Raw genomic sequence first — 26,478 nt, 5'->3', positions numbered from 1 at the left:
GACAGCCTCAAAATTGTGTGCAGTTGCACGGAAAGTCAAAACATTTGGCTTAAATCAGGGTTTTCAGAGCGCACACGTGTAGGGCCGCCGAGGCCGGCGGGTGAGGAGGGCACGCTCGCCAGGCAGCGCGGCCCATGGCGAGCGGCCCTGTGCCACAGGGGGAGATAAATAATAACAATAATAATAAAAAAATTTTAAAAAAGGGTTTTCCACCGACCTCTGCGGGGCCGGCGGGCCCTCGACGCGCTCTCGCCCACCTGGGGACGCCGCCGCGGCGAGCCAGGCCCCCCCTGAGCGGGCCGGGCCCCACACAGCTCCCGCCTTCGGCCCCACCTCGCCCCGTGGCCTTCCCTCCCCTGGCACCCGGCCCGCCCTCCTCTTCCTCCCCGCCGGCGGCGGCCCTGTCAGGGCGGGCGGGCGGCCGGCCCTCGGGGCCCGGGGCGGGCGGCGCTGGCGGCCCCGCTCCCGCCGTCGGCGGGCGCCGCGGCTGGCGCTGCTCCCGGCCGCCGCCGGGCCGCTGGGCCGCGCGTGCGGGCGGCTCCGTGCGGGGGGATTTGAAACAGCCGCTCCAGGGGCAGCGCAGCGGCGGCGACCAATCAGCGGCCCGGATTTTTCGCGCTGGTTCTGGCCGGAGGAGGGGGCGGGGCCGCCGCGCAGGATCGCCGGAGCCGCCGCCGTTGCCGCCGCTGCTGTTGCCGTCTCGCCTCAGCTCCCGCCGCTGCCCGGCACCGAGCTACCGCCACCGCCGCCGCCTCCGCCCGGCTCCTGGGGGAGAAGGATGCGCTAGGGCACAGGTCAGTAGGCCGGGAGCGCGGCTGGCTCTTCCCCCCCCCCCCCCCACCTCCCGTCTCCCCGGGGAAGGGAGGAGGCACCCGGGGCACGTTCCCGCAGGCCCCGGGCGGGAGGCGGGAGCGGCGGTGAGGCTTCCTCGCCCGCCGGGATGCTGCCGCCCGGCCCCGCCGCCGTCACCGGGAGCCCCCTCCCGGGCTGGGACCGCGGGCCCTGCCCGGCAAAGCGCTGTGGAGGCGGCGTGGGGGCCGGGGGTCCCGTCGCGGGGCATCCGCTCCCCCCCCCCCGCCGGCTCCGGCCCTTCCCCCGGGGACTCCCCCTCCGCCGGGGCTCCGCTCCCCTCAAACTTACCGCCGCCGCCCCGCCGTCTCCATCTCCCGCCCCTGCCCGGGCAGCCCGCAGCTCCCCTTTCCCTCTTCCCCGGAGGAGGGTTTTTTTGTTCGCTCCCCCCTCTCTCCCTCCCTCCCCCCCTCCGCTACCTGGCCCTCGCCGAGGGGCCGCGGGTCCCCCCGCCGCCCCCGCCCGCCCCTCGCCCCCCCGGAGGCTGCCGCAGGATTTCTGCTGCTGGCTGGGCCTGACTCTTGGGTGGCGGAGGAGCGGAAAGGAGCGATGCCGAGCCGGAGTCCCGGCTGTTGCAGCTTCATCCTTCCCCCCCCCCCCGCCTCCTCCTCCTCCTCCTCGGCGCTGCGGGAGGTCGGGGGCAGCATAAAGGGGTAAGGGAGAGGTGCCCACCCGTCCCACCTCCCTCCCCCGGGGAGGGGGGGATCAATCAGTGCAAATCAGAAAGAAAACCGGAGGGGGGGGGGGAGAACCGATGGGAAGGGAAAAAAAAGCCTCCCCCAGGGTTTAAACCGCCTCCTTAAGGGGTGGGGTGGCTGCAAATGCCCCCCCCGTGGCGGTGAGGGTGTGGGGAGGTGGAGGCTGCTCCTGCCCCTTCCCTCCGGGTAGGACTGGGATTGTACGGCAGCAGGAGTGAATGTAACTCTGGAAATGTATGGAGGGGGAAGCCATGTTTGATTTATTCCTCCACTAAACACTGGTGTGATGATCCTTCTACTTACACCCTTCTGCACTCCATCCTGGACCTGTATGGGAGGAGAGCCTTGTTAGGAAAACGGAAAGGAAACATTCCTGCGAAGGCGTACGGGCTCGTTGGCTCGATCTTCATTAAGTATAAGAGGATAGGGCTCTTGTAACTTGAATTGATATTTGTGTGGTAAAAGAGCCTGGGGAACTTGTATTCCCAAGGCCATAGTTACAGCTCATCCGTTGTGGCTTTACCGCTCTGGGGGTGGAGAAGGGAATTTGCCACACTTCTTGAACATATTTATACTTGCTTTTTGGTTTTGTTTTTTTTAAATATGTCGGCTGAGAGGAGGAGTAAATACTAGTAGAAGTACAGAGACAGTAAACAGCGTATTTAAACAGATTTCAGAGAAAATGGGCCTCTTGCTAACAGGCATTAAGCAGGCAAGAGGCTGGTATCAGTCATTGCCCATGTATTTTGTGTCCGTGAATAGTTTCCTTATTGGCATTTGCATTAAAATTGCTTTATAATGATTCTTAAATTTAGGAGCTAGTGCTGCCCGCGCTGAGTAAGCTAAACGAGGTCTGCTTTAAAAAAAAAAAAAAAAAAAAAAAAAATGTTTGGCGTTTAGCCTTTTCAGACATCTAAGGAAGGTAACTGTAAACACTGTAGGGTGGCAATGAAGTTTGTCATAGATTTTGCAAAGAGTCCTTGCTCGTGGTTTATGCAGACATAATATGCGTACTAAAATTCCTTAAACATGGAATGTGTGGCTTCAGCTGCAAGAATAAATTGGTTCTTCACCAAAATGTTCGTGTGTTAGTAGAATCTCTGTAAATTTATCGCTGAAGCTATTATTTGCTTGTTTTGCTGTGGGAATTTTGCTTGGGAAATGCAGAATATCAACCTTAATAAACTCCTCAATTTCACAGTGTGGTATTATTTGACTGTTGGATGTAATCATTGAATAAAACCACTGTTTTGCAGGACTACTCAGGGCTCAGTACTTACAGTATATGCAATTTTTGGTTGTTTCAGTAAGCATCTATATCCCATATATTAAAGCACGCTGAGATTTTCATCTAGTATGCAGCCATCGGAAAATATGACCATTTTTTCAGTGTTTGAATATAAAAGCTCTGGATATTCCTGGAGACTATATGGCTAGTTCTTGTGACGGTTATAGGAGTATCCACCCTCATATATAATGGGAAAAATTCAGATATTAAAAGTACAGTAAAACCCACTAATTTATCAAATATTATTTGAAAATGTCAGAAGAAACTAGGTCATTATACTTTAAGGGTGTAGATTTAAAGTAGTTTAGAAAATGTGAAAAAAATGTAAAATTAAATGTAAGATATATTTCCTTTTAGTTCAATGCAAATCCAACAAATGGCTAGTAAGAACAAGAAAAAATGTGTTTTAATATCGGTAGGGCTGCGTGCTTTTTCTGAAGCCAGTGGTTGTTTTGCAGATGAGACTATTGCATTTAAATTACTGCCTGCATGCAATAGACTGGATATTACAACAAAAACAACCCCACTTTGTTTTAGACTGGGAGCAGGAATGATTGTTGAGGGGCTTGCTTTGTAACATTTGGGTGGTGAAATTGATGCGTACAGGTAGACGTGTATATATATGTATATGTGTATATATGTATTTTTATAGAGAGAGAGAGTTTGTGTCCAAAACATTGCGCTAACAAAATGGCAAAGGAATGGAAAGAATGGATTGTTTTTCAGTGTCCTATTGTTTGTGGCCCATTCACCTCTCACTTTTGCACTGAGCCTGCTTTTTGTTCCACCGGTGTCAGTGTGTTTCCCAAGCGAGGCCTTATTTCTACAGACTGATAAATGCGTGTCTTTCCTTGTGGTCGATCAAAGCCTATTGACTGCATTGGGACTCCATGCCTATATAAAGGTTCATCTGCTCTGGTCAGATTACTGGATCGAGGATGTAGTTTATGATGAGGAGAAGATACAAGCACAATTCTTGCAGCATTTCAGTCACCTCTGGTCACTCCTGCTTACATAACTATAAGACGTGTCTTAGGTTTTAAGCGTAGAAGATGGTTCAGTGCATGAAAATTGCAAGTATTTTCTGTGTAGAACAAGGTAAAGCACCTAGCCTTTTCTGGGAAAAAAAATTTTCACCTCTCCTCGAGAGCATTGTGCTGCACAATGGGAAGCATCCACTAAGTGGTATTGCTGAAAACAACAGATAGCCTAAAATTCAGTACTCAAACATCAATAAAGAAACGCTTGGTGGGACTAATAATAATGCAGTAGATGATGATGACTGCATATTTTAATACTATGTTTGTGGCTATACTATTTGAGCTCTTTCATTGCTTTTCTGCAAGGACAAATGAAATGGCCATACGGTCAAGTAAATATGATAGATGTGGTATGATTCTCAAATCTAGCCTTTGGATGAAGGAAGAATGGAGATACTGAAGTGCATAAGTAAGTACATGTTTCTCGGAAGCATCGCTTTCCAGTTAGGATGTAGCTTTGAGAAAACGTCTTTACTGAGACTGTTCTGGAATCTCGGTGGTGTAAATGAGAAGGTGGAGATGGAATATGTCACCGGATAAGCGGTCAGGTGGTAAAGTGGAGAGAGAAAATAATTTCCCATCAGAGCTTGGCATGGGAGTCCAAATTTTCTTTGGTGCATAATTGTGGAGGACTTGGGAGAAAGGGGGTGGGTGAGGAGAGCCTTGTTGACGTGCCAGTAGTCACCCTGCAGCTTGTAAATTCGTGTAGCCAGTTGAATGGGTCAGCTGTTCTATAAAATTAATGGTTACTTGGAAGGCTTTGGTTCTGAGAACACTTTTGAAGGAAAAGAGAGAAACTACCTAAATTCACCCTTCACTGCACCTTCAAATTAGCTTCTCTATGACCTGCAGTCATTGGAGGTAATAAGATAGCTGTATAAATGTATTTACTTTTTTCCTTTCAGTTTACACTGACAGAAATTACAAAAGTGATATATCAAAGTGCTATTTTTAAATGGTTTTATCAAGTTGATGGTGTCCAGCATAGTTATTTTATATTTATAGTTATATACATCAGCAGGAAGGGAAGTTTTTGGAATGTGTTATAAGGGAAACTGAGACCGTACTCTATTCTGCTGCCCTTCTGGTGAATAGCAAGCTACAAAAACACGCAAGATTCCTGGAGAACAGATCGTATATACTAATACTTTGTGTATGGTGATGATAGGTTAATGCATAGTCTGTCATGCATAACTTTGCTTGCAAGCAACTCTAAACTTTAGCACCAGATCATCTATTGACTCTCTGGTACATTTGAAAAGCTGGTTTTGTCCAAAGCGTGTAATAGTTTATACCATACACTGAATTTTTCAGAATGCATTTTCTGTGCAATGAAGAAATACCTGTTAATTGTGGTTGAACCAAAAGCAAGGTTTCTACCGTCCTTCTTGCTAAGGTTAAGAAATAATACCATTACATGGAAATTGTTCTGATAGCACAATGGTGTGATGAGCTACATGTGGAAAGTAGATGTTTGAAAATCTTTTTGAACATTTCATAGCAAGCAAATTAAATTGACTAAGTATGGAAAAGTGAAGTGCTAGCCCGTACGTACTTCAGAGTATTCTTATGTTGGGCAAAATTACTTTGCCCTGGGGCACCATTGATGTAGGTTCTCATATTTGACATAATTTGAAACTAATAAAATACATAAGTGACTTAAAGCATGTGTTAAATTGCAAGGGCTACTCAACAGGTGATGGCTTAGTTTCTAGTTTTGTCCCCATCCTTTTAACTTGTCCTATTTTTATCTTAGTGCAAGATAGCAATTTGATCTTGTTTTGAACTTTGGTATTCAGCTCCCCAGCACAAATCGGAGCTATTTCATATTCATCCATATTTGGGGTAGGAATACATATGTGGCAAATGACTGGAAAGCTATAGCATGATGTGCTGTTGAAACAGACTTTCATAGAAGCTTTAACATTTTTCTTCTGCTGTCCGTGAAGGATACTGTCAGTTTTCTGTGTGGCTCTTTGGAGAAGCACAGGGTGGTCTTGTTCTGTTGGCTGATAGAGGTGGCTCTTTAACTGTCTTTGTGAATCCTCTTCTGGCCTGTGCGTCATATCAAAATATTAAAATACTGGCATCTCACATATGTGCTAAAACACACATAACAAATGAGAAAATTGGTGTTGTAAAATAACAGTCATCATTCAGCATATTTGGCCTTGAGGGCTAATATCAGAATCCCACTTTTTCTTTTCCATGGTCAAAAACATAACAGAGAGTGAACGTTGTCCTGTTCTCTGAGTTCTGCCTTACTAAATACGAGATACACCAAGGTGAAATATTTTGTGACAAACATATTTTCAAGAAAGAAGGCTGAGGTTAGGGAAGTTTTTATTAGAAATGTGATCTAAACGCCATGTGAAATATTTTGAAAAGCTACTGATAAAAGAATAAAAGCAGCAATAGGAAGGAGATGCAGTAATGCAGCTTCCTACCATAATGTTTGGGACCCATTTCATTTATTTATTCATTATAATAAGTTGAAGTGTGAATGTTCCTGCTGTGGTATGGGTTAGCCTGTGGAGCTGAGGTTCCCAAGATTGTGTATGAGATACATCAATTGAACTTGCCAGCCTTGGTGGGATGCCATCGGAGCAAAGAACCTGACTGCACTGGCACTCAGAAACATCTAAATTGGGGAGTTATCTCTGTAGTAAAGAATGCCCAGATTCTAGTCTGATAATAAAGCCAGAGGGATTTAAGCCAAAGAATGAACCTTGGAGAGCAGTGTAGGATGAAAGATATGAATATGGATCATTTCGCTATATGGAGTAGTTGCCAAGAACTTTCAATCAGATACTTCAGAATGAAATTAATGTTGTGATTTTTCTGTGGATGCAAAATGCAGACCATCAGAAGCTGTTTTATAGTAGCACTCCTGAACAAACTGGAAGCAAATGCTGTGATGTGGAACATGACTGAAATTCAGCAATAGTGCAAAAAACAAGTGGTAGGCTTAAAATGTGTAGTAGAAAGTGCATGTGCAATATCTATTCATCAGGTGAATGCTTGGCTCAAAAGTGGTAGTGATACTTGTGTTTTCAGAAACTCTGCAAGGAAGGATAGCAACTAGAACTGCTTAGCACAACTTATTTCTACAGTCAGAACTTTTTAGATTTTCCCATAAGAAGTAGGTACACCAGAATTTGACTAAAGAACTAGATTTGATAAGGCAGTGAAGTAATCCATGGAACTAATGCTATGCTGAGAGAAGGGACAGCAAAAATGACAAGAGATACCCACTGCAAACCTCTCAACACAGAAGTTTTGGGAAGTGGACAAGAAGGATTTGGTTTGTTGGACAGAAAAGTGTTTTAGCTTTCTGTCTCCACGTTAAATGCGTAAGCTACACTGTATCTGCAGAAACGTAAAACTTGCTTCAAATTCCAGACCTTTTACCTGTAACAGTCATTCAGATCTCTCTTCTGGAGAGATTTTTGATGTAGACGTAGCGAAAGAAATAGAAAGGGAATTAAGAATGCTGTGAATGGTAGTAATGCATCTTGGCAAGAGCCTATTAAAGCCCCAGCGCAAGGGGATACTTCAAATAATGTCCAAACCAGAAAGGCCACTTATTAGCAAGTATTTGGATTTGTTTGGAGAGGTTCTAGTGTTCCAAGTCTCTTGTGAGCTCGGGCCTTGTTTGAGTGTTCCTGGCATACATCTGCCAGTTATGTGTGTGGCTTTTGCTTCAAGGTAATACACTGATAGAATAATTGACATAATCGCATCTATATAGTTACAGTCTATGTGTAAAGTAGACCAGAATTAGCACAGTATGGCCAGGATTACATTATAGGCATAGTTACATTGATCAGATACGGATATATACAGTTCTTGATGAAAGGTGTAAGTCTATAAGTAAAATTCCATCGTGCCGTTGAGTCACTATTAACTGCCTCTGAACTTTACCTTCCAGTTCTTTACTTGATGTTATGGGATGTGAAATTGAATGTAGTGGATGAAAGAAACCATGTTTATTTTCACATGCTACCTGCCCACATTAGAGAGGTGCATTATCAGTGCAATGTGTTGCTGTTCTTATACACAACAGAAGACATGGCCAAATACTGTTCTATGATAAAGATTATGCTACTCTCCTATATATACATATAGCTGGACTTTGGACAAGGTGTCACAACACTGCCTTTTAGAATTATTCCAATGCACCAAGTGTGTTTCTGGCATGTAAATCCACCCACTTGGGTGAACAGGTTTTAATGCCATGGTAGATAAAGATAGATAAACAAAGATAGACAAAGAGTTTTAAGGGTCTAGGCAAAATGATTGTATCCTCTGTATTAAAATTAGTTGCTGTCTGGTCTGATCTGGGCAACATTGTTTATTTCTGTAGAGGTGTAGCGGATAACGTTTTGTTAATACTACAGTTTGATTCATTACTTATATTGATAACTTATTTTGTGGTGTCATCCCAGATTTGATCTTCCCTGCTCAGAATTTGCACGATCAGAAATTTTCGTGATACTCGCAGTGAAGCTTCAGGCAATTGCTATGCTGTCATGACTACATATGGGAATAAGGGCAGAATCATTGGCCACAGTGAAGAGGAAACAAACAGATTATAGCGCATTTATCTGCTGCAGTGAGTATTATGTAGAACCAGAGGATCCAGGTCCTGAAGGTATGGTGCAAGGAGTGGAGGTAGGATGCTGAAAAGAAAAAGCAGTGGGATTAAAGAAGGGGTGGGAAATTAAAGTAGGCTTGGACCAGGTGAAAAAGCAGCATAAATAAGGAAGAAACTCTGCACCTAAGTGCCGAGCTATTTGAGATTGCATTTGGTTCTTCATTCCCAAGCTAGAGGCCAGATGCACAACTCTGGCCCACCTGAGAGAAACAGAGACATAATTTCACTGGTGAGTGAAGACCGAGGCTGAAGGAGTATTCTGGCTGTATTGAATTGTTGAGTCCTGTTTTGCTAGAGGGGGGCCATTCCCTTCAGCTGCAACATTTGGAACTCTCCAGGAAACAGAAAAGTCTCAAATTTGCATTTGAAAACATAACCTTTTTTTTTTTTTTTTTTTTTTTACTTTTAGCCATTTGTTAAGCAACTGTTGAGGGCTACCTTTTAGTGTTTATTAAATACTGATGGTAAATCCAGTAGTTCCTACCATTTTAGGCACCAGTGTTCCTCTCTGCTTATCTGCAGAGGAGGAGCAATTCTGTTCTATTTGATTTGTGGTCCCACCACAGTATTATCTGTATTCTCTCTTCAGACAGAAATAAAATGTTTTACAAGAATTTGAATTTACTCAAATCTATCTCCTTCCTTTACCACCCACCTTCAGCAGCAGGAGTGGAACTGACAAAATTCAATTTCTGCAGCAGTGGATAAAGAATATTTCTTCTGATTTTGAAGAAAACAAATTAATGGGGAGGAGTCCTGTTACAGAATCTTCTAGCCTTGTCCTCAGCAGCAAGGGTTGGTTGCAAAAGCTTTTCCTGAGGAGGAACAAAATCCAGTCCATCGGTTTTGTAAGCTTGCTTTCTGCAGTAGCAAGTAACATTTAAAGTGAAGAAATTCTTTGCTTGCCATTCTACAGTTCTTAATTGTACAAGCTGGTATTGCCTATTGCCTTCATGAGAAGGCAATAAATACTTGTTTCTGTTGATGAAAAAAGACTGTAACAATTAAGTTCTGAAATTTTATCCATTAGGAAAAAAAAAAGGCAAACCCAAAACAAATTAGAAAAGATTGATACTATTTTTTTTCAAAAATACTTGGTGGCAAATAAGTGTAAGTGCAACTGTAAGTACACTTAACCTTTTTCACACATTTTTCAAAATATGCTTGATCCTTTTGTACAAATGTATATTTTGTCTCTATGTAAATGTTATTATGTACTATAAGCGTAAGGAAAATTTCATGTACTCATTTGTAGGTCAGCCTTGCCATCTGACTGGTTAACTGAAATCATAGTATATCTACTGCAAGACTAATGAAGTCTTTACTTCAGGTGCTTTTAAACTTAAAATTGGCTCCTTTGGACTAAAGTTGCCTTTTTTTTTTTTTTTTTCCTTTCCTAAGTCTTTTGTAAGACTAGTGGTAAATTGTTAGAAAGTTTTGGTATAATTATTTTCAGTTCTCTATCAGCTACTACAGCAGTGGTTTTCTTCATGCGAGAGAATACTTTTCAGTTTGCTGGATAGAGCTGGCTTGTAACAATTTTTGGCAAACCCACAATGCAATTTTCAGTTACGTGTTTTCTTCTACAAGTAAATTCTGTTTAGATCCTATAGTAATTTTTCATTATTTTAATACAATGAAGAACAGTCACAATGTACTGCATGATAGTAAATATATCTCTACCCCTATTTGATATTTTGTTTATTATACAAGGTAATGTGAATAAGCATACTCAAGTTTTCGTATGTATTAGCAAGACTGTGTTGTAACTTTACTAATCTCTTTTTAAGTATTTTGTCTCATTCTGATCTGAAAATAGGAATAACTTTGGTCTTAAAATTGATGAGAGAATGGAGAAGACTTATCAGAAAGCTATCATTACAGAAAAAAAGCAGCAGCCATCTATTAGCTTTTTCAGTGCCAGCTGAAAGCCTGATTTGTAGGTAATAAAAATAGCTCCTGTGGATAAAGTTCTCTTACTGTGAATTTGTATTTAGGTGTGTCATCTTCCCCCTCTCCTCCCCCCCCCTCCCCCCCCCAGTAATTCACCTGAGAAATGGTTTTAAGAAAACCCTTAGACAAAACAAAAGTGGTATTTAACAGTGACGCTTGTTGTTGACTACTTACTCTGTTCGCTCCCTTTGGCAGAATTGGAAGGAATGGACTACTCCATAATTTCTGACACACAAGAAATGCATCTCTGAAATTGCAGCAGATGTGGAAGAAATGAATAATAAGTATCACATAAATGATAGTGTTCTGGACAGTGAAGGAGGAATCTGACATGCAGACTAACTGTATTTGGCTCATGACTCCTGTCAGATGATGGACCTTCAAGTAATTAATAACATTATTTAAAATATCTGCAAAATAATTTGCCTTATGTAGAACCTGGTTTTTTAGTATGAAAATGTGTACAAAGACATTGCAAGGATTGTCCGATTGTCATTGTCCGATTAAGATATCTAGAGACCCTTCTCTGATAAGTCAAATCTTCTTTTGCTTACTGAAAGCTATTTGTTCACGAGCCAAAATATCATGTTTATTCAGCAGACTCCTTGGCTATCGTGTTTTTTCCTCTTTGTTAGTGAAAATGGTACTTGTTGGGTCACCAGACAGTCAATATGGGACGATACTAGCTTAAGCTCATTAGCTGCTGCTAGTGTGTGGTGCTTTTGTCCCCTTCCTTTCCCTACCCTCCCCCCAGTTTCCTTTTCTATAGATACAGAGTCATCTAGAAAAAGATAAGGGATTGCTTTTGCTTCTCTGTGATATGGTGGTCCAGCATGAGTGCACTTAATTTAACTACCAAATCTAATCATATGCTCAGCTGCTTCAGGACCTTACTCTTACAACGCTGATCAACCAGATCTTGTCTGTGGTCTATCTCACTTGATTCTTTCATGTCCTGTCTTCTAGATCTCCTTGCATTAATTCTAAGCTCACAGTACTGCTTGGTTATCTGTTGCTGATCATTTTCTTTCCTTGCCCCTTTTCTTCTTTTCTGCTCTATTGTCCTCACAAAGAGCCTAGTCCTTTTTCTTGCTTGTGGTATTGTGTTACCATGAATTTTAGATAGCAAAGGTCATGCCAAATTTAACTAGCTTCAATTTTGCCCTTCTTTCTTGAAACCCTTCGTTATTCCCATGTGTAGATTTGCTAGCTTCTTCCCTTTAACTGGACCCCACAATGTAGCTTATTTTTTACGAGGAGGACTGAGATGCATCTTGACAATTTCCCTTCATTGGTTGCCCTAGAGATGGTGACTAACCTGCAGGTTGCTCTCTACAAGTCTCATCTCCCCAGTGGGACTATATTTGCTTATAGGAGCTCACATCTATTATCTTTGCCCGTTATTCTGCCTCTTTAAGCCTCTTCTCATTTGGCTCCATTAAATCTTTGTACAAACATGGTCTATTTTCCATATTCTATATCTGTATCTACTGGTTCTGATAATCTTACTCTCTCAAATTACTGCCTTTGTCTTCATCTTCCCATTTACTATTGACCTGGGTACATTGACTTCCTTTTACCAGTTATACTCATGGATTTGTTGTCTCTCTAGGCTCTGTGATTTGAGGGGCCTTTTTCAGTGCTTTCAGCTGTTTTTCGTGGCCTGTATTAGGGAGAATCATTAACTGAACCTTCACTCACCAAAGTTCTAAAATCTGCATACTGTGTATCTTCAGATGTATTAGGCAAATTAAGGTAACCCCTAAAAGCTCAGGGTCTTTCACTGCATGGTCTTATTGGTCTTCATATTTTTGTGGTATGGAATTACTACCCTTAGGTTTATTAGCTAGAAAGAGAGTAACTTGATTTCTTTAAGCCGTGTCTTTTCACGTAGTTATTTACTGGTCATTGTCCGGACGAGGGCCTGAGCAGCTTGATCTGCGTTGGCCCTGATTTAAGCAGGGGGTTGGAATAGATGATCTCAGGAAGTCCCTCCTAGCCTAAGTTATTCTGTGACTCTGTGATGATTTTTATGTTTTGAAACTCTTAAGCTATCGCTTTTTTAATGCATCCAGTTTTGAGATTGAGTACACGGTAACGTAGTCTAATTTGATTATTTGTTGCTTTTTTGACTTGTCCTGGTCTGTCTCAAGCTTGATGGCTTTCTAGCTTAAAGAAATAAGTGATAAGAGTAAGAGTTATTATTAAGCAGGACAAAAAAATACTCGTAGAATTGTGAATTAAAACAAACAGAGTTACAAAATGCAGATGTCTCAATCCAGAAATCCAGACCCTGGTAAGCAGCTAATGGAGCCATATTAAAAAATGTTTTTCAACTTAACTGTTTAGTTGATGGACCGGAGGAGGTCACACGAGGCATTTTTGGTGCTGGTCCTCTTGTGAGGAGCTGTGATGAGCAGCAGTCTGTCAGGCCGGGAAGTGGGGAGCTGCGGTGTTTGCTGCGCTGGCAGGTTCAGGCAACCACTGGATGGCGTCTGCAGCCACAGAAAAGCTGCTCACTTGTAGGCTTATTTTTTAGATAGAGGGGAATTTTGATGCCCCAAATCAAATCTCTGTTTTGCATTTTGGTTTACTGTGTTAGGAATCTGTGGGAAGGAAGTACAGATTTTGCAACAATTCAGTGTTTGGGTGGTTTTTGGTTTTTTTTAAGGAATTTTGCTGTCATCTCCGTAACCATAACTGTCACACGTTCCGTAATGGGTTTGCCTTTTCTTTTGCCTAGAGATTTATAGAATTTGTCATCAGTTGTTTCTTAAAATAAATATGATTTCAGTTAAATCTGCTGAATCACAGCTTGAGACATTGTCATATTATTAATTGGGTTGAGAGTCTGTCTCATGTCCATGTTTTCAGAGAAGATCTTGTGAAAGTACGAGAGTTCTCTTTCGATTTAGTGAGTTCTTTGTTCTCTTCTGGTGGAGGCTGGAGTTTCCTTTTGCCTCTGACTCCTCTTCCAAATGGTTAATACCGTTGGCTGGTTTGCACTCGTTTTATCAGAGATTTTATTGGTAATTCAGACTTCATCTGGCTAAAGAAAGATCAGAACCTTTGCTGTTGCAGATTCACTTGGAGTTCAGATTTACATCTTACCTTGTTTAACGCCAGCTTTTCAGGCTGCTCTTTGTCCCTGGAGAATGGTTTTCATCTCTCAAATGAGTCTGTGTAGCTTGTATGGAGAGATACCCTTTTATCTTGCAGAGAGTACCATGTTAGGGAGATGGGAGCATTTGCTAAGGAGTGATGGAGTTACGATTTTTAGATTTATTTTTTCTTCCACTCTGCATCTTTGTGCGTGAAAAGGTTTCATGTTGGCCAATTGCTTTGAGTTCAGGCTTGACACCCTTAACAAGCTTTGCCAGGCTAGGGTAGTGCTCAGTTATAAGCATTTGTACATTGCTACTCCTGATGTAGAGGTAGCAAATATGCAAGTTTCAGGAATATGCCAGTTGTAAGCATTATAACTGTGTGCATTAATAAACAAGGTGGTGAGATTCAGAAGAGATTTCTTCCGTAGTGACTGACAATTCAATAATTATTCATCATGGCTTTTACTGCACTTTTTTGGAAGCATGTGAGACTAGATTTGTTGAATCTTTGATTCGATGTGACAGTTCTTGGACTTAATCATATATGAAATTGGTTACCTTGAGCATGGGTATGGTGATTATTGTGCTGAGCTTTCATAATATTTATGATGGTGTATTTCTCTATATCATGTATACGCTGGACCTGGTAATATGAAGAGTATGCATATGAATTTTAAAAATGAAAACGATCATCTTGCCTGGTCTGGGAGTACAAAGGAGTCATTCTGCCAGATTCATTTGCTACAAGAGTATAATGTTGAAATGGGCAGGGTTAGCTTTTAGAAATCTCGGAAAACCCATCTAGGGCAGATAATAATGCAGTTTTAGCTTGTTGGATGTTTTCAAATTTCTGTATGAAATATGGGTGATGTTATTGTTGTTATTAAAAAGCTGAAACTCCAGCAGTTGCTTTGATCATTTAAATTTTGCACAGTGTGGCCACTGGCCTGAAGGATCAGCTGTCCCAGTGGGCTGATGTTCGTGATACTAAGTGCTCACTTTTTATTCATTCTCATAGCCAGAACGCTTTGAGATACGTCTGAAGGCTGAGCTGTGTTGTTTCCTCAGGAGGTGTGCTTTGATGGAAGAGCGTAGAGCAAGGCAGAGAAGTTTGTGGTGCTGCTGTCCATGGTGTAGGTGCTACAGTAATGCAGCCTGTGGGGTTTTTATGCTGGCACGACCTCTTAGAAATAAGCTCATCTGGTTTACATTGTTATTAATGATACTGTCTTAGGTCTTAACTCTTACTTGTTTTAAACAGTGCAATACCTTTGAGTAATTAGTGTGGGTAAGACTTTTGGTGTAGATTGTTAACAGCTTGTTAAAATGAAAGCTGTGATTTTGCTCTCTGCTTTTGTTTCAATAAAATTGATGATTCATCAATCTATTTTTCTCTAACTTTTTCATAATGCATATTAACAAATATTGAAGTGTTTTGGTTATGAAGATTGTAAGCAACACTTTTTTTAGTAAAACTTGAATGAAGTACATTGAATATTATATTAGTGGGGACATCTATCTGAATAGTTGGTAGCTTTTGACATTTCTGTATTATTAAAAATATTCCCTGTGTTTTTGTCTTAATATAGCAGTGTAAGACTGGAAACATCTGGGCTGAATGGACTTTAGCATCAAAAGAAGTTCTCAACTGTTAACTCGAAAAATTAACTACATCAAAATGAAGCAGGTACCAGAGATCCTTGGAAATACCAATGGGAAAACTCAGAATTGTGAAGTGAATCGTGAGTGTTCTGTCTACCTGGGCAAAGCACAACTTTCTGCCACTCTACAAGAAGGTGTCATGCAAAAATATAATGGCCATGAGGCTCTTCCATTTATTCCAGCTGATAAATTGAAAGATCTAACCTCTCGTGTGTTTAATGGCGAGTCTGGGGCCCAAGATGCCAAGCTGCGCTTTGAACCCCAGGAAATAAAGGGAGTTGGAACACCACCCAACACTACTCCTATCAAGAATGGCTCTCCAGAAATTAAGCTGAAAATCACTAAAACCTACATGAATGGAAAGCCTCTTTTTGAATCTTCCATTTGTGGAGACAATGGTGCAGATGTGTCTCAGTCAGAGGAAAATGAACAAAAGCCAGCAAACAAGGAGAGGAGAAACAGAAAAAGAAGCATAAAATATGACTCCTTACTTGAGCAGGGTCTTGTTGAAGCAGCGTTAGTATCAAAGACTTCAAGCCCTACTGAAAAGAAGGTATTACTCTTTTTTACATTCTTTCTTCTGTTAGGTTTGTTAATCATACTGAGATTTCATTTGTTCATATGCTAATCTTCATTTCAGGTATTTCAATAGGTGCTTCCCACAAACAGGTCACTTTCTATCATACTCTCCCTTTGTCTCAACAAAGGACAGATGCACTCTAGTTCTGGTCTGTGTTTCTTGCCTAGGCTAGGAGTATCCCATAAATTCTGTTTCCATATAAGTAAAATAAGTCTCCAGAGCAAATCAGGGCATGTGGTAGTATGGGATGTATGAAGCAGAAGCTTCATCCAGACATGCAGCCAAGACCTAGCCAGGATGTGCACCTGGGCAAGGGGGCTGGGGAGGCCTCTGAATTTAGAGATGGCCTTTAACTGTTGGAGGATGAGGTGTTCTGGCTTCCTAATAAACAGATGTTTCAGAAAAAAAATAACTATTTCTGTATTCCTGCTTCTGAATTAAAGAAAAATGTACACACCTGTCAGTTGGCTGATAAGCTAGGCTCTTTATCTTCAGATTTTGGTAGTTGGAATGTAGTCTCTACCCTTATTTGTCACCTGAAAAGAGCTAGTTTTGCTTGCCATAATCTAGTGAATTGTATTCATTGAAAAGGTCTAGATACTTGTATTAAATGTCATTAACTTTTCTGGTCAAGCTCATCTGTTTTTTGCTTCTTTTAAACACGTGCAGAAATGGAAATTTCACTTTTTTTAATTTGCTTTACCAAGTTGTACGTAAGAATGCTGCTGGGAGCCCTTTTCCCCCTTTATTTAGTTTTTGTTGCTAGACTCCATTTAAAGGAGTGTGATTTGCAATCATTTTATCTGGGAGGAAGAAACCTACATAGCAGGAATACTTCTATGTATATTAAGTTTCTCAATGAGTAATTCAGAATAGTGTTGTATAACGATGGTAAACATTAATGAATGCTTTGGCTAGTGAACAGGTTACGGTTTTACACACCTTAAATGCGAAATGTATGTTATAGTTTTCTGTCAACTGCAGGTTTAGTGGTTAATGTTGATTCTTAATTTCTCCCAAGGTCACACGTGCAGAGAACCACCACACACATAGCTGCTGTATTACTGAGTTTACTTACCCTTACTTTCATTAAAACTACTTAATGAATGCGTTTACAGAACTGTGTAAACATTCTTCTAAGTATCAGAAATATTTATCATTTATTTATTATTTGAATATATTATTCATCCTAGAATGATCAATACTGATGTCTTCAGGAATTTTATTAAAGAGTTTGTTTTTAATTTTGTTAAGGAGAATGTTTTAACACTAACTGGTTCATTCACTACTCAGAGGTAAAAAGTATGGGCACAGTCAGTAGTTGGAGTAATTCTTTGTCCTGTTTATTGTTAATGAGGATAAATTGGACTAAAAGGTGGTATATTTATTAGCATCAACACCTCTAGCATATTTGTGTGCTTTTTTTTTTTTTCCCCCTTAAGAAAGAGGAGGCAGTATTTAGTACGCCCATCTACACAGTTTATTCTGAGGCATCTCACATTGGTTGTTGATTAAGGGTGGTCTTTAATTTTTCCTGGTGAGCAGTTCATTTAACATTAAAAGAAGGGTTGGTCTGGCTTCTCTGAGTTATCTTTCTGGCCAGAAATGGTCAGGAGAAAACCATATCGACACTGTTTCCCAGAGTGCTTGAGACTGGATGGCTGGAGAGTGGTAGGGTTATTTGCTCCTGTGCCAAACCAGTGAGCTACCAAGCTACCAAATCAGGACAACCGCCTGCTTGATCTCAGACTTTGCAATATTATAACCCTATTCTTTTCAGAGCACTTGAAACACAGGGACTTTCTTTTTTTTTGGCTTTTTTTCCTTGCGTAGTGCACTTTAAAGCACAAAGGGCAAAAGGAAAAGCATTTGAAGGTCACAAGATGTTGTTTTATGATATAACTCCTTGACTGTAAAAGGTCTGGGGCTTTTCTCTCTCTCACAGGGAGGGTTTGCAACTGTGCAGGTTTAAAGTAAAGGGAGAAAAGCATAATACTAGGGAACATGCTGAAGGAGATTTTTCAAATGTTTGTCCGCATGTAGGCGAGTGATATACATGTGTTCTCTGTGATCGTAACTGTAATATCTTAATATCAGTGCTCTTTGGTTTCAGGCCCCTGCTCTAGGTGTTATTTCATCGCCAACATCCAAAGCCTTAATGTTAGTGCATCATAGGGTGGTTTTATGTAGCTGATTGTGGCTGCAAAGTGGAAGTTAGAGAAATATCCTTGGAGTAAAAGCTGATTAATTTTGCACTTAGATATCTGTTTATTGTAGGTTACAAGTTAATGTAGAACCTGTTTGTCTGGTTTTATTTCTGGGCTGCTTTCTCTTTCAATTTGTCCAAGCCCTTACTCTTTTGATTTAGCAAAAATCGCCATGGTTCAAATACTGCCTTTTGTGTAAGGTAATTATATCTCTGTTTGATGGACATAGCAGATTACTATCTTGCTGAGGTGAGAGGTATATCGTTTAACAAATGTTCCAGTGTTCTGTTGTTGGGTTTTCTTGTTGTTCGGGCATTTTTTGTTAGCATAGAGGAAGGCTGTTTAAAACTCTATCTGCAAGTCAGTTTTCAATTGGGAATAACATGATCTGCCTAGCTCTGACGTGAGTTAGATTTCTGTTGATAACCACCAACTCCTCCAGGCCTCCAAGATACAGCTGTACTGCTTTCACTTTCCCAAGGTAAAGGAGAGGAAGGTGGGACAAGCCGGGGCTCCTTCCTCCCTCCCCTCCCACCTTTCACCCTTCTTCCCCCCACCCCCCGGTAAATCTCTCCACCTGAGGAGATACTTTAAAATCCAGGCCTCTTCTGATAAGGCCTGGTTTAGCAGCTTTTATGCCAAGGCACTACACTGATAGTGGTCTGACACCACCTCCAAATGTTCTGTTATTGGTGGTAGGTATCACATGTTAGATGTTTGAATTGACGCCAAACCCCTGGACTCCGATAGCTGCCCACTTGATAGTCCTGCTCATGAGAGTGGCAGTATGCTTCAGTACTAGATTTTGTGGTGGCTGCTTTTTGAGTCATTGTTTCTGTCAGTTCTTGCAATGCTACCAGTTAGGAATGAGGACATTCCTAGATTTTTCTCACTCAGTGCTTTTGTTAGAAGTAAAACAATCCTGTGTGGAGGAGAATGGCAGAGGTTTACTTCATGTACTAACTAATATGTAGTAATCCAAGTCCGATCCCTGGAGCAATCCATAGTTTCTGTATGGGAAATACAGAGAGTACATATATGTGCAGCTCTCCTGCTGGTGGTCCCAAAGTAGGTCTGTGCTCTCTAACCCTAAGAGCAGCTCACTATGTGACACTGGCACATTTCAGCTTGTTGCGCATCAGCCTGTTTGGGCCTTCAAGTGGCAGTTTGCCCTTTTGGCATGGCTTCCTGGCGTGACTTCCTAGCACGGGTGCAGTAGCTCAGAAAAGCAGCAGCGCTGTGTCCAGAACAAACCTGGAAGTCCACACACTGCTGTACTTGCTAGTTTAGGGATTCCAGCTGCATAAGATGTACATGATCCAAAAGCTGTACCTTCCACATAGCTTCCTATCCAGTTTTCTTGTAGTCCTCTTCTGGTATTATACCAGAAACTTGGCCGTTTGTTACTCTTTCTGCTTGGTACAGTCTATAATGACTTTGCAGCAGCTGCATGGGGGGCAATTGTGACTTATGGGAGAAATTCCACTAGTCCTCGTCATGTGTTTATGTTGCCATTTCATCTTCACAGAGAAAAACCTGTTCCAGCCAACTCCATTATATCCGATGTCTACATAATGGTACAGTACCTTTCCCGGTGAATGGCAAAGATTTAGAAACCCAGTGAGGGTAGAACAGAAGCAGTCTGAGGATTATTGGCTGCTTTTTATGCTTCTGTGCTAACTAAATATAGGAAGATGGGGACCACTGAAGGCGGTGATGTTGCTCTGATGCTTGCATCTAATTGGTAGAGATGAGCAGAAACCAGCAAGTTCCCTCTGTAAGATTGGAGACCTGTGCTCATCAAATGTTTGATTATCCTGTTATAAATGTTACAGCCAGATCCTGAGGTGACTTGTTTTGTTTTAATTTCAAAAACAGTAAAAAAGAAAAAATAAAGTCAAATAAATGCATCTTTTTTCAGGAGTAGGACTTGCTTGATTGTTTTTCATCATTGGTTATTAGGAATTCCTAGTTGAGTGTGATTACCGAACTTGTCATAAAATGTGCAGCTAAACTACCACGGGAGTCAGGATCTGTATTTGTAGAGTAAAATGAACTCAATTATTTTTTCATTTTTTAATAGGCTGTTCTTGAGGTATTAGATTCTGTCTTCAGGCGAGTGATAACACAGGCTGTCTGGCTGATGTCATCAGAATCCCAAAAGAGTAGGAGTAACCCTAAAAATCTCTTCTAGGTGATTCCTTCAGGAACAAGAGGAATAACTTCTTATCCTTTTTGGAAGTCTTCCTGAGCTACTGTTTTGCGCTAGGCATTAGTAAAAGATTGTGTTTAGCTACACCTCGAAAACTTGTTTGTGCTAAGCGGCTCACAATGTGCAGCAGTAATTGTTACTTTGGAACTTTAAATTGTTTGTTCTTAACGCCTCATTGGAGAAGTATCTTAAAGAACTACTTGTAGGTTAAGAAGCACCAAAAAGCATACAGCATCAAGAGTATACTGGTTTGGGGGGAGATGAGAAGCAATGAGTGTTCTCAGAGTTGCTACAAAGTTAATTACATAAAGCTTAAGTATTTGTTCAAGGCTCTCCATACTAGACTTCCAGTTCTTGTATGTAAAAGTGGCTGAATTAAGTACACCTTCTGCGTAAAACTGTCATCTCAATATGTAATATGTAAATAAATTTTTTTCTCTCTTCATAAACACATTGGTGGAAGAATCCAAACCAAATATGAAATAATATCTTGAAGTGATGATAAAAGTGCTATAAAGAATAGCTCTACCAAGTTGGATCAAGGAGCCGTTTAATGCAGCACTTCAGCTTGGCTGTGAGGTTCAGTGGAGGATGCATAATGGTGGCAAATGATGGAGTGATGCTCTCTTTGAATACATTCAGCCTCCAGCAGTTTGTGACTCAGAAGTTTCTAGAGCTGGTGACTTTGTATTTAATTGCTGTAGATGGCTAAATTCATGGAAGAAGATCTCAGTTTCTTTTTGAGCCAGTGTGAACTTCTTGTGTGCATGACATTAAGTAGTAGAGCAGTAGAGCAGCTCTTTTTCCTTTTCAATTTGCCACCTACTTGTTTCACCTGATTCTCTCATAATACTAGAAGTAGGGATCATGGACAAGCTTCTCTATTATTGATAGTTTTATAGATTTCTCACAAACCTGCTCAATTTTTAATTTCAGCTTGAAGAGTCCTAGGGCATTGTTCCACATATAGGAGCCATTCCAGAATGTTACTTCTTGTTATCATCCTTTTTCTGAACTGTGATGCCCTTTGGGTTCTGCTGTCTCTTTTTTTGAGAATGAGGGACCAGAACGGTACAGGACGTTCAAGATACAGATGTCGTGTGGATGCATACAGTGGCATGTTAATGATTTCCTATATTGTTCTCAATTTCATTATTTTTCATTATAAATAATACTTAGCATTTGGTTGATTCTTGACTGCTTCTGAACACTGAGCCAGTTTTCTGTGGAAAAGAGCTGACCAGATGTAATCTAACTCAAATTGGAAGAATGTCAGCAACTGTTGCATTGTTTCATACTCATCTTTGGTTTGTGCGTTCCAGGACTCTTTTTATTTTATTTTAGTCTTTTGGGCGCTATGGTGGACCTGACAGATCAAATAAAGTGGTGAGCAGGCCATTTTCTGGAAGAACTAACTTCCCTTTACGTCTCAACAGCAGATTGTGTGCCATAACACAGTTGAGAGGTTAATGACACTTTTTTGCTTTAATTGTTTTTTAAGTTGACCAGACTTATTCTCAGTCGTTGCACTGGTAGTGTCATGATTTAAATTAATACTGTCATCTCAGCATCTCCTCTTCACGTTTTATTGACCGTTACCAGTTGGCGTGTCAAGGAATTCGCTTGTTTTCACTGCTTTTCTGCCGAAGACATGGTGAAGCCTTTCTGTTGCTCTGCTCAGTGTTCTGCTTCACCAAAATAATGCATGTCTAAATTTTGTGTTTAGCTGAGAGTTAGATCTACAGTTCAGGGTTATGTTACTTGGATGGATTTACAGGCAGATTTTTGGGAAACTTCAGTGATCTGTACCAGATGTCATTTCTGGCCCTTGAAGCCCCCTTTTGTAGTAACCCTTAGGCAAAGTAGCGAAAGCAAAATATTTTGATCTGTCTTGGAACAGTGATATCAGGCTCCTTTACAAGTTTCCTTGTTCTGGAGTGGATTTCATGTAGGGCACATGAACTTTAGGAGTTCCAAAAGAGGTCTTGGTTCACAGACACTAATTTTATGCTTGTCTATTACCGTGTTTTGTTATCCTCCTATTATAAATGAATAGGTCCAACTGGGCTAACATTTATATTTCTCCTTTTTCCGAATACCCGAAGTACCTACAGGAGTTGTTCTCTTGTGCATCATAAAATGGGCAGTAGCTAAAAGTTTAAGTTGTCAATAATAAGGAATTAATTCCCTTCTCAGAAAGACAGTACATAAAAATGCTTTACTTTGGAAGCTCAGTGCGAGAGGGAAAACTGGATCTTGCACAGGCATTTGTTAAACAAGCCCTGCTGCACTTGTATGAAGAAGGGAAGTGAATATGTAGCCTCATAGCAGCAACTAATGCTAGAAAAGCTTGGGTTTGTTTCTTTGTTTTGTTTGTTTTGGTAAATAAATAGTCAACTGGAATGTATGTTGAGGATGCTTGTAAATGCAAGGATGAAGTAAAATTATTTGGGGTCTTAGTTCTTGTGGAATTGATAGCACTTTGATCATGTGCTTCATGATGTTTTACTGCAACAACTGCCCTGATTTAATATTTGTACGGGGTTGGGGCATTTCTGGTTGGGGTTTCCCAGGTTTTCTGTACATCTTTATTGCTGAAAATAAGGACTGTTTGAGGAATATGCTTCAGCATTGCCAAATCAAGGTAATGTTTGTCTATTTAGGTTTTTTGGTTTCCCCCACCACCACCCACTTGCCCCTGGGCTAATTAACCATTGATATGGTTTCTTGAATTTCATCTCTAGAAGAGGAGGACCTACTAGGTATACGTAACAACACAACCTGGATGGAAACCTCTTGTGCCTACTTTTAGGTATGGGGTTTCATTTTAAAGGTCTAATCTCAAAGGCAAAGTAGTACTTGGACTATGTCAAATTGTTGGTTAACTAACAGAGTCCGTCTATGCCAAATCAGCATTTGTTCTATTAAAGCCTAGACAGCTTCTTTCAGAAGTGTTCTTGTTGCAAAAACGTGTAGAGATAAGTATCTGCCTTCACCACAAAACAGTGTTCTGTAATTCTAGTTGCCTGTTGGCAGTATTATCTGGGCTTGGCTTTTTCTGTTTTCTACGAAGAATATTGGGATTCAGAACATCTACCCGTGCTATGTTGGATGTTTGTGAGCAACCAAGAGGAGGCTATCTGTCAAGAAAGTGTTTTGGGAAAACTCTTTCCTATGGAACTCTATGAGGGCACAGAAGAGCACTAAGGATAAGGCCCTGATAGAGATTCTGATCTTTAAAGTATGTGAAACCAGTGTACGTGCAGATAACAAAATACATATGGATATGGCATTCTGAAAATCTGTAGGTGCGTTGAGATGATTTAGCTTTCATTCTGTTATCCTATGTGAAATTCATATGGAAATTATTCAGAAGTAACTGTTTCCCATGCCAGACTTCCTCATGGCTCTACAGTTATGCTTTTCCAGACTTCTGTAGCATCTCTCATCCGCGCTGTCTTATATATCCAGATACCGCATCAAAAGTTTAAACTTTTGAGGGTGCATGAAGGTTAGAGAAGTTGGATATAGGCAGAAATCTTTTTCTAATATTCAGTATAAAAGAAGGTTTCATTCATTCTTATCAAGCCTTATCTAATTTAAATTTCTGAAACATGGAACCTTTCAATAATAAGCCAGTAACTTACAATTTAAGAGGTCATCTAAATGTAAATGCAGAGGTTCAGTAAAGCAGCTGAAAGAAACTGCTGTCCACATTTTCAAGAAAGATCGAGGGTTTGGGAAGTTTTCCAGAACTTGCATCTTACTGGATCTGTCTGTGAATGATTGAATCTGTTTCTCTTCAACCCTGTATTCTCAGAAAAGGGTTGTATCCTAGTTACTAAAATACCGTGTTAAGTTTATTTCTAAAATACTTGCTCATATAGTGTTTGTGTAAAGGAAGATTGCTGATTTGGATAGACAGATTTGTTTTTAAATGTAAAAGCATCTTTAAAAACTTTCTCATCTACTGGAGACTTGCTAATGAGGGAACCAAAGCCAGAAAAAAGAATTGAAATGTAACCAGGAGTTTAGTGGTTGATTTGAAATACAAATTGGAGCTTTTATCTTGTTTTAAAATCCATAATCTACATTATGAATCCCCGTCTAAACTTAAATGGATTTTTATTGTGTTCTGCTTGTTTTCCCTCTTGGAGGGGAGGGTCCTGCATGGTGATACTCAACATGCTGTCCACAAACTGTGTTAGATGAGTTTGTGGAAAGAAATGGAGGAAACAAACCTATTGTCACAAAACTTATGTTTGGTTTCAAAGAGCCTCAGCCAGCACAGAAAAGTTTTCAGGGGATCTGCAAGTAGAGCTGTGTGATTTTCTTCAGCATTTTTTGTCCTCTTGTTTTATGCTTTACCACCCAAGCACATTGAAGACAAATAAATAAATCCTGGTTGTGGCAGGAAGAGTCAAACCTAGTGTCTTCTGCAATTTGATTGTTCAGACTGCCAGATTTGACCCCCTTTTAGTAACAGAAGAGAAGTAAGTGGTTAGTAATAGAAGAAAAGATGACTTGAAGAAATACATTTAATGTAATTGCTCTCAAAATTGAATTTGTAAGGTTTTAGTTAAATCTCTGGCTTGGTATAAAACAATTAGAAATCTGAAAAACTAACAAACCAACCCCCAGTATAGTTTGTTCATTGTTTTTGTTTTGTTCTGGATTTTTCATGTCCTCTTCCCCCTCAGTCTTTACCTCACTGCACAATATAATGCGTGTTTTATGAGGACGTGGCAGATTTAATGGTGCAGAGGTTGATGCAGTGGCCTCTTGAGGGCTGCAGTCTTTGGATGCTCTACTGAAGTGTCCCTTTCTGTTTTACTGAAGTTGGAACACAGAACTTTGCCAACTCATTGCTTCTTTCTTCATGTTTCCTCATCCTTTTCCATTTTGTAGTAACAATTCAGCATTTTCTCTTAATCTTCTTGCAAGGCTCTGGTTTACTCTTTAGTCTCCTGCCTGAAACATTCTCTCTGTAGGCAGTGGTTTGCTGAATATGTAATTACACAGCATTCTTCCATTAGATAATAAACAGAATATAACAAGACAAAGTGGAAAACCTTATTTTTATTCTTAATACATTCAGTTACTTGTGGTTTACTATCTAAATATACTCCCCCACATCCCAGAAGGTGGGAGCTATTTGGATAAACACAGGGCCTCTAAGGACTTGTCCTTCTGGGATAAACAGATTTACTATAACGTGTTAATTAAAATCTTAAAAATAAAAAAAAAAGAAGAAAACACTAAGGCAGTTGTGTTTGTGAGGATACTGTATTTTTATAGACAGAATGATTAAAATGAGCACTGGCCATTTCTTAACAGACTGAAGTTGTCAGCCTTTTCATTTGAAGCAATAGTGTATATTGAGGGTTTTGCACAGATTTTAATCAGCTGTAGTTGTAATTTTTTGTTTTGAAGTGATTTGACTTCATGAGATTTTTGTCCTCGGTCACAGAGCAAGAAGAAGCCCTTTCTCTGTCCTGAATGACAGGACATCACTCATTGGGAAAGTAGCTGCATCCCTCCATTCCTTTGCCTGAAGACTGAATGGTGATTTGTCTTATGTCAAATGAAATTCCTGAATTTTTCAGGAAGCAAGAGCTTTCCTAAGAACGTAATCATGGTGGTAGTTTTTCAAGGAAGAAATGTTTGGAATCATTGTCCTATTACACAGTTTGTTTGCTTGTTTATAGTGTCCTCAATCATTGGTGAATTCAGGTGAATTCAAGTGACAGAACAGCATTACAAAAATAATTTTTGTTCTGTTGCTCCCTTTTTCTCCAGACAAACCTACCACCTCTCCTGAACCTCTGAAAGGAACGAAGTTTGTTCTACAACCGCTTCCTTAGTTCACTATCTTTCCTGATAGAGAGGCAAGAGAAGACAAAACATTTTTACTTTTATTTTCATTACATAAGTCCATGATAGAAAATAGGAGTATTAGTGGATGAAACACGGCACAAGTAGATAGCAGGACCAGAAAAATATGTAGTTTTGGTCAGCAAGCAATGTTATCTTTTCCATAGTGAAGAAACACGTTTGACTGTCTTAAGTTTGTGCGTTCTAACTTTGATTCAAAGTACACTTTAATTGCATATATTCTGTTTAGGGACCTTGATTATTTTGGTTTAGTTTCGTTGTAATGCTAGTAGATTGGTTTTTATTCTGCAGTGCAAGCGGACCTCCAGCAATCTGTGTTTGTAGCATCGC

General features: G+C 40.7%; 1 protein-coding gene across 1 annotated transcript in view; it reads left to right on the top strand.

Moving 5' to 3' along the window:
* The first annotated feature begins 700 nt into the window (after positions 1 to 700).
* Positions 701 to 26,478, top strand: part of NSD2 (nuclear receptor binding SET domain protein 2) — a 75,355-nt gene continuing 49,577 nt past the window's right edge. The window contains exons 1-2 of the mRNA XM_082315444.1: positions 701 to 794; positions 15,182 to 15,807. Of these exons, the coding sequence (XP_082171570.1) occupies positions 15,211 to 15,807 (597 nt within the window). The 5' untranslated portion in view covers positions 701 to 794; positions 15,182 to 15,210. The remainder of the gene's footprint in view (positions 795 to 15,181; positions 15,808 to 26,478) is intronic.

The sequence above is a fragment of the Platalea leucorodia genome, assembly GCF_965183815.1.
Source record: "Platalea leucorodia genome assembly, chromosome: 6".
NCBI classification, from domain to species: domain Eukaryota; kingdom Metazoa; phylum Chordata; class Aves; order Pelecaniformes; family Threskiornithidae; genus Platalea; species Platalea leucorodia.
Note: the sequence above shows the minus strand (reverse complement) of the source record. Positions and strands in the feature narration are given on the sequence as shown.